Source organism: Pogona vitticeps, chromosome 3 (genome assembly GCF_051106095.1).
Source record: "Pogona vitticeps strain Pit_001003342236 chromosome 3, PviZW2.1, whole genome shotgun sequence".
Taxonomy (NCBI): Eukaryota; Metazoa; Chordata; class Lepidosauria; order Squamata; family Agamidae; genus Pogona; species Pogona vitticeps.
The window spans coordinates 256,010,867-256,026,468 of record NC_135785.1 but is presented as its reverse complement, the minus strand read 5'-3'; the positions used below and the strand labels follow the sequence as shown (position 1 = coordinate 256,026,468).

Below are 15,602 nucleotides of genomic sequence, written 5' to 3'. Positions count from 1 at the left end.
TCTTCTAGTGAAAAGTTGTCTATAATGTCTGTTCTTGCCTTGTCACTGATTAGCTTAGAATCTATCAGGGTGAATGGAGAGGTGAATTAGAGTCCTCATTACTGGTTGAACAGACTTAACCATTGCAGTACTATGCAAGTTTTTTTTTTAAAATCTAACCTATACCGATATGCTAAGTTGTCTTCCATGAGGAAAGATTCCAACATTTGTAAAACATGAGCACAGGAAATGAATGGCAGCTTATCAAGAGCATTTGTTACTGAATACTACAATCATCCATTCCTGTGTTCAACTTCAGGAATACAAGGATCTGGGACCTTTGGAGGTGAAGTTAATGACTGTTGTGGGCCAGACCATGCCAGTTCATGAAGACATCAAAGAAATGCCAAGCAAAACCCAACTTGAAGAGAAATATGATCCTGGTAGGTCTGCCCACCACATCACCTATCGGATGATCAAATCTGTATTCCCTTAATAAGAAACAAAGACACAAGAGTTCTTAGAAGAAGAAAAGGTTGTAGTTTGTAGAGACTCTCTTTGCGTTTGTGACGTTTATAGTTGAATTACTTAATAAAAATATTTAAACCAACTGTGTTGGCAAGGATATGTACATTACATGTCCTGCATTCCCATGACTTATATGATGCATACGATTTTGCTGGGTGGAAGGGGAAAGACTGACGTTTCTCTTATCTCTCTTCATAAGTCACTCCACGGACATAGATATGAAAGAGGGTTTTTCAAGGAAGAAGAGGAAGCTGTACTACTAGAGGGGTCAAACGGTGTATGAAATGGGCAGCGATGGGGAACCGCGAATTGCAACTTGCTATCAAGTCTGACTTAGGGTGAACACTAGTAACTTGAATTGACCCAGGTATTTTGGTGGCAAGACCATTGTGGGACAGATGATACCCATTGACTCTCATTAGACATGGAAAAACAAATATCTCTAATGCTTTTGCTTCTGGCAGAACTGAATTGGGTGATCTTCAGTCACAAGTACTGTAACTCCTTCTGAGAAACTGTACCCTGCCAAATTGCAGACGGCTGCAGTTTTCATTTGATTTTTGTTTTCTCTCACAAAGAGGAGTAAGGAGGACACACAGTAAACATGCTCTTACAGAAACACCCTGAAAAAATCCAGAATGAGTTCAAGGTTTTTTGTGCTTTCAATATTTTTTTTTTTGCAGGCGGGGGTTGGACTAAAAACTCCACCTGTTCCTTCTTTTTTGAATGTGCATCCTGCCTTTCTACTAAAAAGGTGATGTAGGCTGACAGTAGTAATATCCAGTAAAAATTAAACCTTGATCAAAATTTAAGATAAAAGCAAATCCACAAAAAAGCACAACAAAACATAAGAGCCACCATGCAAGCATTTAAAGCTTTTTCAACAACAGACTGTGACCAAATCGCACTAGAGTGAGTGCATTTAATCAATGGGATTTGGTGAGCCAACCCCTCTATTTAGATTCATTTGATCTAAATAAGCCTACTTGGTGATTTACTACACTGATGTAAATTGCAATCAGAGTAGACCCATTTAAATTAACAAAACTTACACAGGAAATTCACCAGATCCCACGGATACTTTACTGTGATTTGGTACTTTAAGCAGTAAGATTTTGATTTTGACGGCCTGTCTGAAAAAAATTGTAGTTATTATGTGCTTCTAGCACAGAAATGCCAATATGGAAGAGACTTGCAAATCTCAGACAGATAAGCACAGTGGCTTTTGAGCACAGTCTTTACAGCCCACCCCCAAATAATATTTGCTTAGCACTCACCCAAAATTTTTTGTGTGAAGAAATTTGCTGTGCTATGCTTTATAAAGTTGCAGCCACTGCTGCAAGCTACCATCTGTAGAAGGAAAAATGAAAGTAGCTGAATTCAGGTGGTAGGGATTTGATGCAGCGCTACTTACCAGCTAGGAAGTGTGGGTCAGTAGCATCATCCACATATGTTGTGGGTCTCGTCACACCGTTGCAAAATGGACACAGGAAGAATTTGATAAATTCATTCTATACCTGCACCTCCACCCTTGAAAACCGGAAGTAAAAAAAGCTGGTAATGTTGTTGCCCTGAGAGCAGGGGTGTGCGATACACAGCCCCTCAGCTCTTTAACACTAAAAATAAAATAATTCGCCACTAGAGGGGGCAAAGGAAATTTTTCAGTAGAATAAAAAATTGTAAGGAAAAAAAAAACTGGGACAAGAATTGTGGTGAGGCGTTGGCCCTCTAAAATTGAAAGATGGGCGCCTGCAGCTCATTGACCTGTCCGTTTCTGAAGATACATTGGCTGAAATTAAGTAGTAAGCTCACTGTCAATGAAACTTAAGAGTTTGATGGCTGAAATCGCCACTATTTAATGGGCCTCCTCTTTTTGTAACTTACTACTGGATTCCAGGCATTATGTCCTTCAAATCCTCCAGGCAAAACTTCCAATGCGCAAATTTGTTTCGTTGGATTCAGGGGAACTCATGCTTCATTCTGGCCATCCCAAATCTTTCTCAATTGGACTGAAGCCATAATGGGTTGGGGCGTTGCTTGAGTATGTGCAGTATAGTTATTTGATACTTTGCCCCACGTTTCTCCTTTAAAAGGACCCAAGGGCAGCTTACATCATTGAAAGACAGGAGATTTCACCTGCTTCGGCCACTAGGCACTTGAGAAATATGATCTATCCTGTTCTGAAACTCCACATGGACCTGTTTTCTTTTCATGACCAAAAGCAGTCACACAATGAAGGAAATATATAACAGGTGTTAATTTTTCCTTGGGTTTCCTAGCTGGAAGACAAGTTACTAGAAGTTTAAACTGCACCTACGCACACCAGAAGTCAAACAGTTCATTTTGAAGGAATGCAGAAGGACCAGAGAGGTTTAAACCAGTGCTCAATGTATCCTATTCTTAAGAGCCCCTGAGTTCCTGCGTCCTAGGATTAAAAAAAGAATTGGTAGTTTTCAGCTCATCCCCCTTTTTTCTTATGCTAAGCATGAGAAAGCATATGAAGCCATATCAGATGTTAAGACAAATTAGGGGACATTGGTATGGATGGGATCAAGAGGAAAGAGAAGGAAGTCTTGTTTATAGTTTAGTTGTGTCCGACTCTTCATGACCCCATGGAGCAGAGCACGCCAGGCCCTCCTGTCTTCCACTGCCTCCCGGAGTTGGGTCAAATTCATCTTGGTTGCTTCGATGACACTGTCCAGCCATCTCATCCTCTGTCCTCCCCTTTTCCTCTTGCCTTCACACTTTCCTAACAACAGTGTCTTTTCCAGGGAGTCTTCTCTTAGGGAAGAGGGAAGTCTTAGCCAGAAGCAACAGACTAGTTTTAAGGAGCAACTGTTGTTGGGACGCTTGTGCATGATTTAAAACAGGACAGAGACGTGGGGTGTATACACCAAGTCAGAAACCTGGGGGGTGGTGGTGGTGTCCTTGCCATGTCCCAAAATTTCATCCTTTCTTAGCTCTCCAGTACGAGGAGGACTTTTTCTATCTAAAGTTCACCACAAAACCCTTGTAAACACCAGGCTGTGGCCTCCTTTACTGAATCACTCCATCTCTTACTTGGTCCTTCTGTTTTCTGCTGCCTTCAACTTTTCCCAGCATTATTTTCTTTTCCAATGAGTCTTCTCTTCTCATGATGTGCCTGAAGTACAGCAGCTATTTCAATAACTATGACACATTTTATTTTACAGCAATGTGAAAAATGGGGGGCCCACACCAGTTGACCACTGCAGATCATAACAAAAGTTCTGTGGAAGCTGCATTTTATTTGAAAATCCACCTTTTTTTTTTTTGCTAACGTACATTTTAAGATTTTAAACAAAAATAGAATCTGCGGAGACAATGCAGCAAGTATGCGTAATTCATTTACAGAATTGCTTTCATGCCTTTGACTATCCTTCTTAAGGCCCCAGATGCCACCCAAATTGGTTATGATGTATTTACACAAAGCACCGATCAACAGTGCTGCTTCAAATTCTGCAGAAAACTAAAAGGATTCCTACAAACTGAGAGACCTACACACTGGGAAGCTCTCCTGCATAAGCCCCCTTGAAATGAAGACTGTGCCTGAGAACCTCATGGTGGATTACGCTGTTAATAAAGATGCTACTTCCCTTCTAAAATTTTATTTTGTTTCATGGTACATGATTCATGGAGATGGCACTAGCCAAAATTAAGAGTAGGAGAGGAAAGGACAAGGCGTTTTTCACTTAGTATCTCAGACATTATACATGTATTTTGGGGGGGGGGGGAATTTACACAGACAAGAAGGAAAGTCTCAAAAGTGAAAGCAATTCCTCACATTCATTTTGGAAAGGCCGTATGTCAAGTGTAAGATAAATGACATGCCAAGCATAAAGCAAGGTAAGTTCTTTCCAGAAGCACTAACACCTGGTCCAGAAATACTGGGCTCCTCCCAATCAGTCAGCTGTCTCCTTCCCCCCCCCCTTGCCACAATTTTTAATGGAACAGATGGTTTAATATATTGACACCTCTACTTCCCGTGGAATGTTGACAACGGGTGCTTTCAGACCTTTGAACATACTTGGTGCTCCATGTGGATGGGTACGTAATGGGTGAAGATGCAGCTTGAATCAGCATCATTCTTGTGAATGAAAATGGGAAGGGGGGGAAAGAACCCCCAAAGGGAGAGATACCGTATATACTCACACTCCCTCCCTCCCAAAGGAGGCTTTCTGATACACTGTTACTTAAACTGATAATCATAAATAAATATGAACAATAATACATAAAGGAATGTCTATGCAAACGGAATATATAATTCTTTCTTTTAAAAAGTTAAACTTTTCCATTATTGAGTCTAACATTTGTGATGACTGAAGAGAGGGAACTGGAGAATAGTTAGGATAGTTAGGATTTGATCCCCCTAGATAAAGAGTCACTGGAGTTAATGGTAAAAGGACACCCTGCTCTTCATTCCAAACTGCAGTTCCAGGTACACGTTTCACCCTTCATAGGAAGAAGAAGAAAAAAAGGAGGCTTCTTTTTGTGTGTTTTCACAATCAAGGTTACGGTGAGAGTTACTGACATGTTAAGTCACTGGACGTGGGGAAGGGGAGAAATAAAAGACCCCACACCAGAACTGCGGCAATTCTTGGCTTTATACTGAGTGCAGGAGGGCGCTGAGCCTTCTCTTGGTTGGTGCTCGTACTGCAGTTGTGGGCCTTGTGCGATTTTAGTGGATCATTCTGATAAGGAAGAGTTCGAGATGTGTTGTTTCTGATGTGGCTGGAATGAAGGGTTGTTGAGCACGTATCTTTCTGAGATTCTTCTCACCACAAGCCATCTGGCACGGTTACATGAACTGTATCTGGGAGAGAGAGAAAAAAAGGGATCAGCATTATCCCAAGGAAAGTTCTGCTCCCCTCATGCCTCTAGGGAAACTATATTCTATTATCTATAAGCTGGAACTCAAAATAAAGCTGCAAGTGACTGACAAGAAACATAGTGACATCAGTACCCATTCAACAAAAAAGACAAGTTTTTCCAAACAATTTAGGTCATGCAAACTGTATAGGTGAAGGCCACACCGAGTGAATTACTTTGGCCCCAATTCAACACATTTGGAGGGCACAGTGTGGATGTGGCAGCTGCTGCATTTCTGCCATCCTCTACCCTGATGAGTGAATTCAAAACATCTGCTGTAACTCATGAAAACTGCAAACAAAATGGGAATTTATGATCACATGCAAAATGAAACTGGGCACAGGATCATAGAACAGTTCTGCTGACAACTGACTTTTGTGTGCAGAAAATATCCACGAGGAACCAACAGAAGGGTATTTTTGCTAGGGATTTTAACACTAAATTAAAGCCTCTGTCTTGAAATCTTGGGAGCTTTAAAACTACCAGACTGCAAGCAATATTACTCTCTGAGGGCACAAATGAAAGAAGAAAAGTGGTATTTCTGGAGAATGACAATTCTAATAAAATGAAATGATTTAGGTGACTATGGTCTCTTCTTGTATAATGTGCTCAGTCGCAAGACTATGAAGAATGTGCAGAACCTGCTATTTCATAGGGAAAAACACTTTGGGAGACATGGTATATTTAAGGTGGAAGGACAGCTCTGAAAAGGGGAGAATACAGAACCACAACAGTCAAATGCTCTTTTGGTTCCGATTCCTCATCTCTCTCTCTCACACACACACAAACACATAGACATACATGAACTGGTGCCTCTATCATTTTCAACAAGTATATATTTTCCAAATTTTTCTCTGTCATTATAAGGGCCAGAATCTTTCTTGAACACAGAAAAGAAAATCCCTGTATGTTCCTTAAGTGCCTGAGTTTTCACATTAAATTCCATCGTTTATATATGGCCAAAGAATCACAACATGCATATTTTATAGAGCCCCCCCCACTAAATGCATTATTATAATATCACAGTATTTCTAAAGAGGTGCTCATGTTTATCCAGAAGTGTTCAACACATTTTGAGGCAGGATCCAATTTGCCAAGGCCCCCGGCCGGAGTTCAACATGCAATACCTAAATAGTCCTACAAGAAATCCTGGAGGGAGAGCTCTCCAAAAGGATCCTTTCCTGAAGCTGCTCTGTGAGGACTCTGAGTGGATGGGCTGGATGCTGGAGACAGCTGGGAGAAATCATGGCAGAGAGGGAGAGAGAGAGAGAAAAAGAAGGCCTCAATGAGAGAAACATGAAGGCAGAAAATGCAATGGTAGAGGAGGCAGCTTGGAGGTAGGTTGTCAGGGCTGAAATGGACTGATTGAAAAAAAAAGGCTGTGTGCAAAGTTGAACCCTAATCCAATAACAGGGAAGATCCAGAAGTTGGAAAACTACCCACAGCAAAGGAGAATTCCAGGGTACGAACACAAGAGATACAGGTGATGAACCCCATGAGATACCACAAGACGTCTATCTGCAGACAGCAGAGGCCAGAACAGAGTCTTTTCAAATCTGGGCCTCACAGGTAATACTATTTACACTAAAAGGACTGCCAGCCTGTAGCACAAGGTGCCAGCTGTTGCATAAGCAGCAGACACTTGAACCCGGTTATGGCACAGAGCCATCATATATAATAATATAATTTATTGTCATTGTAAGTATATACACAGTATACCATACAACGAAATTCACAGACACCCAGAGACCAGACACATGCACACACATAACATTCCCCAAACACTCCCCACCCACTAGAAGTCCCCCACTAAAAATACAAACATGTACACCTCAGTTATATTCCTAACTGTAGGCCAGAAGGCAAATCTACCTCATGGCAATGGGAGAAAGAATGATTGGGATTCCAGCAAAACAACCTCTCACTGTGATTTTGGCCTGCCAAAACAGTTGATTTTGTTCTGGCGACTGAATTTTGTACCCTGCAGACATTTGCTGATGCCCTGATTTCAGGCCACATGGCACAGAATTATCTTGAATGCCACTGGAAACGGTTCCAGCTTCCTTCAACATGAACTGGCAAAAGAGCGGATGCCTCCAATACTCCTCGCAAGCTCTGCTTTCTGGGTCTTATTCTGAGAAAATCTTATTGCTGGTGACAAGGACTTATCCCAATCAGTGGTGTCCTCCAGTTAAAAAAAAAAAAGGTCAGATGGTACTTGGTGGAGAAGATGTCAGTTTTTGACCCCAACGAGCTGCCACTGGTCAGAATGGACAAGAACCCTCTTGATGGTTTACCCATCTGACCTGATATACAGCAGTTTTCTGTAAGGCAGAATTTTTGATACTTCCACCCTGGCCTAAACCTACCACTTTCCCTTCAAGTTTATTCAGAGATACCGTAGGTCTGAGATAGGGACAATAGGCAATCCCTGACCCATTTTTCGGCAGTCATCCAAGACCTCCCAGAAAAAAAAGGAAGGCAACAGACAATCGTCACCACAAACCACAGCTTCTCTGTTGCTGAAACAGAACACCTTCCAATCAGTTTGACTAGTTCTACAGTTCTCCGGTTCTAAAAGAGGTTACAACTTTTAATTCTCAGTATGCCAATGATCACAATTAAAGAAGGAAGTCTTCAATCTCTGTGCTTACTTCCTAAAATGGGTCTTCCAGAAATAACTCTCAGTCCAATCCACAAGCTACCAGATAAATATGGAGACTGTAGACTTCCTTGTTTCAATAAGATTCTTCAGGCAAACAACAGTTAACCCTGTGAGAACTTTATAAATAATACATGAATGCAACCAGTAATGAAATCACAGTAAATTAATCACTATAATTTATGAAAATTACTTAGCCACGGGCCTCACTTTGGCCACACCCCTATGGGGTCATGCCTCAGAGTAATAGCAAATGGGAAGAACGGCCATCAAGCCCCGCCCTGTCTTAGAGGCTTTTGTTTTGATAGTGCTTTAACCATCATGGATAGGTCCTCAGGGATCCTGAGATCTATAATTAGGTAACATCATCAGAAACCTACCCTAGAGAGGTTTAGTGCCTTGCACCGAGCTAAACTACAAGAGCATTCTAGCAGAAAATCCCAAATACCACACCAAATTACAAATCCTAGAAGACCATAACAATTAAACTGGTATCACACTGCTAGAACTGCGTAGTGCAGACACACTACTATTACTAGGAGCTTTGTGGTGCAGTAGTTAAACTGCAGTACTGCAGTTCGTGAGCTGAGTTCAGTCCCAATGGGCTCAGGTAGTATAAGCAACACATGTCACTGTGTTCAGCAGGGCTTACTCTAAAGTATATTCAGCCTTAAGGTTGGGAGTCCAAGGAACTTCCTAACTTAAAATCTCTCAAACTGAGTTGCTACATTTTTTGGCTTGTTTGTTTGACAACGTGGTGGCGCTGTGGGATAAACCGCAGAAGCCTGTGCTGCAGGGTCAGAAGACCAAGCAGTCGTAAGATCGAATCCACGTGACGGAGTGAGCACCCGTCACTTGTCCCAGCTCCCGCCAACCTAGTGGTTCGAAAGCATGCAAATGCAAGTAGATAAATAGGGACCACTTCGGTGGGAAGGTAACAGCATTCCGTGTCTAAGTCGCACTGGCCATGTGACCACGGAAGATTGTCTTCGGACAAAACGCTGGCTCTATGGCTAGGAAACGGGGATGAGCACCGCCCCCTAGAGTCGAACACGACTGGACAAAAATTGTCAAGGGGAACCTTTACCTTTACCTTTACCTTGTTTGATGAATTCACTGTTCCCAGAAGGATTTCCTTACCCATCACATGTCAAGAGAGCTGTTCTTCCTTCCCCTGGCCAACCACATATGGCATTGTGCAGCAGCCCCTCGAGAGGCAGGTTCGCTGTATACTTACAGATTTGAAAACATGCTGTCTGTTTATACCCCTATTAACATTAGACGTGAAAATTATCAAATTTATTCAGGGCTCAAGTTCTGATAAAATGTTCTTAGGTCTTCTAGTTTATTATTAAAAGAAAGAAGGTAGGAGAAGAAAATATTGAGGTGGAGTGAAGGAAACCCTTTGATGGTTTCTCTTGGAAACAACTGAATCTTGTTTGTAACTCCCCAGGAACAGGAGTATTAAAATGCCCCGTTTAAGCTGCATGCAAGTATTCTTTACTGCTCTGATGTCACCTCGCCCCTTTTGTATCTTGTTTCCTGTCTCCCAACACAGGAAGATTTCACTATGGTGCAAATACTGTGGTGAATTAATGTCGAATGTCTCCCACAGAGAATCCACAGGCACAAGGCACAACCCAGTGGCAAGGAGCTTCCAGGTGACTTACACCAGCTATGAGGTCTAACAACTACTGTAGCCAACCTGCCAGTCCTCTCTGTCATCTTTCCTGTAACAGCGTGCTGCCTCTTAAGACCAGGCAGCATCAACTACAGTCTGCTGGAGACCTCATGCAAACGAAAGCTTGTTCACAAGTTCCAATGCGATCGGGGCGCAAGAGTTTAATTCATGGGACGAAGAGGGCAACCTAAATCAAGAATCAAACGTTCTTTCTAGCATTCTGCGTTTGGAGATGAGCAAGTGGAATATGGAAGCAAAGAAGGAGGAGTTATTTGCATTAGAAGGTTATGAAGGGAGGGGACAGGGAGCCAGGGGCCATGAATAACCTCTTTCAATTCCATGGCAGTCACCCACCCTAGTTAGTTTTTGCAACACATTTGGTTCACGTTACGTGGAAAGCTCTCCCACTCACACAGCTTCACGAGCAAAGGACCTGCCCACACCAAGAAGTGATCAAGAAGGAGAGCCTCTTCCGGAACCCCACAGCAGGCACCGGGTGCACAATACATCCAGTGTGGAGGGACAGGGGAGGCTTAAAGGCCAAAGGCTGCCAATGCTCATGGCACCAAGTAAATCCCCACAACGGGCCTTTGTTCCCTTCCCAAGAAACACTAATAAATCTGACATCAGCAAAATAAAACTGAGCTCCAGGTGGAATAACAAATTGCTCCATCCAGCGGCAAACTCAACAAGCACTTGGGAGAAGGAGTGTGCTTCCAACAGCATGTGGTGACTCCCACAGGAAATCTCACCCTTTAAGTATACAGTACAGTCAAGATATATCCAGATATTCAGAAGCCACGAAGGGCTACACCAGAGGCTATGCTGACTGAATGCTTCCGGGCTATCATGAAGGATTCTTAGATTTTTTTTTTCGTCACGTGTGTTTAGATGCAGTGCTTCCAACGGCTTTAACACACTGAAGGCTCTCCAGCTGTACCTGTACCAATATAGCTGGCTAGAGCATGTGGGCTGGACAGCGGGGGGAGGGAAACTTTCTAGGCAAATGCATTTTGGAACATCCCAATTCCTCTGAGCAGACACGGGAAAACCCTTGTGTGTGAATTCACAGAGTACCACTTAAAGACTTACAATTACAGGCAAGCAACGGGTCCTTGTTGCATTAAGACAAGAAACATTTCCCAATCCTACTAGTATCCACCTGTGTTCTGAAGTGATACAGCACAGCAAAAATTGCTACGGCTGAATTCTGGGAGATCCAGATACCACCTAGCAAACATCCAAGCCCACATTCTTCACTACGATGCAAAGGCACCCAGGTTTCGCATGAAGCCATTTTTAGACTAAAAAATTGCACCTTTAACTGCACACATGACATCTTTAAGAAAACCAGCCTAAAAACACAGGCATAGAAAGATTTATCACGAGACAACCCAACTTAGTCCAGAAATGCCCCAAGAAAGCACAGTTCACACATTCTTAACAGGATGATAGAGCAAAATATTCCCAGATTCAGCGAAGCCACGGCAAAATTAGTGTGCATCAACTGCATTTGCCAAACAGGAAAATTCTACAAACATCCAAGGCAGAACACAAGAAAGCAGACTTTCTGTCTGGACAGAGGCGTCAATTTCTGTGCTGCTTTCCACCTAGAACGCCCTTTTCGGGAATATATTCTTCAGATGTTTGTACTAAATTAATGGCTCTCAGATGGTCTTACATAAATTGCCATTGAGCGCAGTTCACTATGAGGCCCATATGAAATGCAAGGATGTTAACGAAGAAATGTCTTCATACAAACAGTATGTTAAGTACACGTTTTGCAGTAAAACCAAGCGTATGGTGTTCGGTGAGCTATGAAACTCAATGAATGACTCCCAGCCTGGCCTATCTGACAGGAGCTTCAAGGTGCCGTGGCTAAATTGCAGTCCTGCAGTCAAGCTCACAACCTGAATTCAATCCTGATGGGCTCAGATAGCTGGCTCAAGATTAACTCAGCCTTTCATCCTTCTGAGGGTGGTAAACTGAGTACCCAGTTTGCTTTTTTTTGGGGGGGGGCAATGTATAGCCTCCATGATTAAATTATAAACCACCCAGAGAATGTTTTAAGAGCTATCAGGCAGCAAATAAGCAGCACACTTTGTTTTGCTATCTCTCTGGGTTGTTTTAAGGATCATGGGGAGAGGAGGAAAGCTATATATGATGACCTGACTGAAACATATGTATGTACGTACATAAATGAAATGTTTATGCCTGTTGTTTATGGGTTGATCTAAGTTCTGGATGTTTACATAACATTAAAGCAAAACAACAACACTGTACAATTGAAAAACAAGGGCTGCATTGTAGTTTTGCAAACTCCCAGGAATGTTCTCAGCAGAATTCTGGTGGGAACCACCACCACTAGCACACCTTAAATGTGTGCTGCATCTTGTTCATCCCTCTCAGTTCAAGTCCACCAAAGAACAAGAGGAGATGAGTTGACTGTATCACTACACTGATGTCCACTTAAAGAATGAGTTACAGATAAGCAGCCTTTCTTGTGGCCCTTGTGCAACATATAACTGGGTGACTGGAAAGCTTCTTTATCATAGGTGGAAAGGACAACTCTGGAGCAAGCACAGTAAGATTCATGTATGCGAATCACAGAGACCATGATGAAGAGCAAGGTGCTGAATGATATTTGCTTACTATCAAGTTTCTTATAATTGTAGCACATGAGGAGCAAATACCCCTAAACCGGTGCAACATATCCCACAAGACACTCAACTGTCTTCACTCCTGGCAAAGAACTTCAGTATCTGTAATGATGGATGGGTGCTGGGCATGGGCATTTGATTCTGTCGGATCTCTCAATGGCATGCAAGTGAAGGACTGGACGTGGGTGAACAAACCGAAAACAGTCCAGACAAGACAACAGGTCTCTTGGTTAGCAGAACATATTAACAAAACCAGGACTACAACTTGTTCTGGATGGATTTGGTCTCCATCTGAAGAAGCAAGTTCACAGCTTGAGGGTGGCTCTTGGGCCCTGCATGCCTCCCAGAACTTCAGAATCCTGCTTTTGTGAATCCTGCTTTTTGTCCATGTTCAGCTCGTCCATTACTGCCCCTTTTCCTAGGGAAGGCAAATTTAGCCACACCTTTTCATCACACCACTCTCGTAGGCTATAGGTGGGAATGTCCTACGAAAGCATTCAAAAGCTGAATGGACACTATGAGTTTGGGATCCGGTCTCTCTCTCTCTCTTACACACACACACACACACACACACACACACACACACACACACACACAAGGGATGACAGCTTGGTAAGTCTATGGAGACAAAACTTTAGCAAAACTTTGACTAGGCAACTCCCTCCAAATGAAACTATACTAGTTCCATCTTTATTGAGCTTCCAACAGACAGATCAAACAGTATTATTTTCTGAGGACTTTGGCTATCAAATTGCTTTTCATACGTTTATAGAGAACGTTTCATTCTGGGCTTTATAAAACACTTTCATTTTATATGACTCTGGAACTCTTGGTGGGCAAATCACAATTTACAAATAATTTTAATCCATTAAAGTAAAGAAACAATGGGAAAGCCAACATAAGAACTTATTAGAATAGAAACCCACTGAGTATCAACAGGACTCTGTCAGAAGTCTTATTGCAATCATCTGTTGCAAAAAAAAATGATCATGTTAACCCCTGATCTATCAAGGTTGTTATTCTATCAAAAACAAAATTAATTTGGTATGCCTTGTTTTTTTACACGCCCACTTTGGCTTTCTGTAATCACAGCCTTCTTCTCCAAGTGGTCACATATCAGCTGTTCAATTAGCTGTTCTAAACCCTCTCTTCAATCCATGCAGACCAATCAGTAATTGCCCAGTGCCTCTATTTTGCTCTTTTTGAAGATGATGATGACATTTGCCTGCCTCCTGGGGCTTCGCTTGTTCTCAAAAAAATCCACAAAGACAACAGCCAGAGGCTCTGAAATTGCATTACGATATTCTACAATGCACAAATGCACTGAGAAGCCACGAGTGCTCACTCCTTTTCAGCATTATACAAGCAACCAAACAGCTGCAGGAGCATCTGCAGTACCTATTACACAGCAATCCCGCATTTGTTTTAAAAAAACAAACCAACCTACAACTTAGCACACCTCTAAAAATCTTTATCCCAGACTCCATCATTCTTCAATCCCATCTCTCCTGTTTGATAAAATACGAGAACATGACCACTAGAACACAGCGTCACTACGACAGACTCACTGTTCTCAGCTATTTTCAATACAGCACATTAGCAACTACTGCCATTTCCTCTTTATGCTGCTATTCTCCCTCCCATGTATTTTGATTTCTGAACCATCAATTCCTCTATTAAAGGGCTTCCTTTCTCAAAATATGTTTCAAATATGTTTGGGATCACTTGCACCTCAATTCCTTGATGTTCTTTGACAGTTTGATGGGAGAACTGGGTTACTGGCTGCAGGGGAAAAAATAGGAATCTTATGGCACTCTAAAGAATAGCATAGTTTATCTGGCATAAAGTTTTGTGGATTGAAGTTCATTCTATCAAAAGAATCTGAAGTGAGCGGCAAGCCACAAAAATGCATGTGATATAGAACTCATTTGCCTTTAAGGTGTCACAAAAATCTTTTCGTTTTTTGATATTTTGTCAGTCCACATCTTTATTATTCCACCTTGACCTTTTTACTGGAATGGTAAGTTCCTGTGCAGGAGGATACTGTACTTAATGTTTTACACAGAATGAGGACACTACCAAACAGCACAATGAAATACACATTGTTTCTTAAAAATCCTGTAAAAGAAACATTATTCTTGTAGACAGTTTGTACCATCAGAAAATTGTGGCTTTATAGCACCGTTTGATACCTACTTGGGCTCCCGATACAGGACCGAAAGGATTTGGTGGTCTCATGACAGGTTGGCTGTATATTAAGGTTGGTTGTGTCATTACCGGTACTCCTCCCATTTGGGATGGCTAAAAATCCAAAAAAGGCACAAAGTTAATATCACATTCCTCTCTTTAAAGGACCACAGAGACAAAAAAAAATAGAACTGTCGCTGGAAAATATTTCTAAAAATCCTATTTCATTAGTGCAAGGACTGAAAAAAATTTAATAAACCATCGAAACAGCTTAAGATCTAAAACCACCTGCAAAAGAGCCCCATCTTGAGCTTGGTACCTCTTCCCATTTATTTTCCATTTCCAAAGTGAGGGTCTGCTCCATGCTGTCACAAAAAGTGAAGTGAAAAATGAATTATGCGACGTTCAGACACACAGGTGCCTTCACTTTATGCATTCTATCATCGGGTTAATAATTTCATGCAGGAGGCCCATCTAAATTAAAGTTATTAGTGCTGACCCCTGGAGATTATATTTCAAATCAATGCTGGTGCTACTTTCACATTCAAAGTAATTCTATTTTAAGAACACAACCGCAAGTATAGGAAATACCTTTATAGACCACTAAAAATATTGATTGATTGATTGATTGATTGATTGATTGATTGATTGATTGATTGATTGATTGCATTTATATGCCGCCCATCTAGACAGTCTACTCTAAAATATCACTATACAATCGACAGGCTTTTGTGGCTCAGGGTCACCCACTTTGTTTGGCATGTAGTACAGTGGGGTCTCGACTTACGAACTTAATCCGTATTGGAAGGCAGTTCTCAGGTCGAAAAGTTCTCAGGTCGAATCTGCATTTCCCATAGGAATGCATTGAAAACCATTTAATCCGTATCTGCTCTTTTCGTCCATAGAAACTAATGGGAAGCTGCTATTCCGCTTTCTGCCACTAGAGGGGGATTTTTTTCTTTTTTCCTTTTAACCTAAGATGACTTAGCTTTAAAAAAAGGGGGGGGGGAAGAGTTCG

The 15,602-nt window shown here is 41.8% G+C and overlaps 2 protein-coding genes across 15 annotated transcripts in view; one reads left to right on the top strand and one right to left on the bottom strand.

The window, feature by feature from the left end:
* Window positions 1-589, top strand: part of CCDC83 (coiled-coil domain containing 83) — a 131,303-nt gene extending 130,714 nt beyond the window's left edge. For all 4 annotated transcript variants that reach the window (XM_072993545.2, XM_072993544.2, XM_020809433.3 and 1 more), the window contains one exon: window positions 299-589. In XM_072993545.2, coding sequence (XP_072849646.2) covers window positions 299-475 — 177 coding nt within the window. In that variant the 3' untranslated portion in view covers window positions 476-589. The remainder of the gene's footprint in view (window positions 1-298) is intronic.
* A 3,164-nt stretch (window positions 590-3,753) lies between these two features.
* PICALM (phosphatidylinositol binding clathrin assembly protein) overlaps window positions 3,754-15,602 on the bottom strand; it is an 83,802-nt gene continuing 71,953 nt past the window's right edge. For 7 of the 11 annotated variants that reach the window (XM_072993537.2, XM_072993538.2, XM_020809435.3 and 4 more), the window contains 3 exons: window positions 14,594-14,698; window positions 6,522-6,627; window positions 3,754-5,338 (listed from right to left, as the gene is read on the bottom strand). In XM_072993537.2, the coding sequence (XP_072849638.2) occupies window positions 6,532-6,627; window positions 14,594-14,698 (201 nt within the window). In that variant the 3' untranslated portion in view covers window positions 3,754-5,338; window positions 6,522-6,531. The remainder of the gene's footprint in view (window positions 5,339-6,521; window positions 6,628-14,593; window positions 14,699-15,602) is intronic. The other 4 variants (XM_072993539.2, XM_078390176.1, XM_078390178.1 and 1 more) reach the window with 1 other exon arrangement.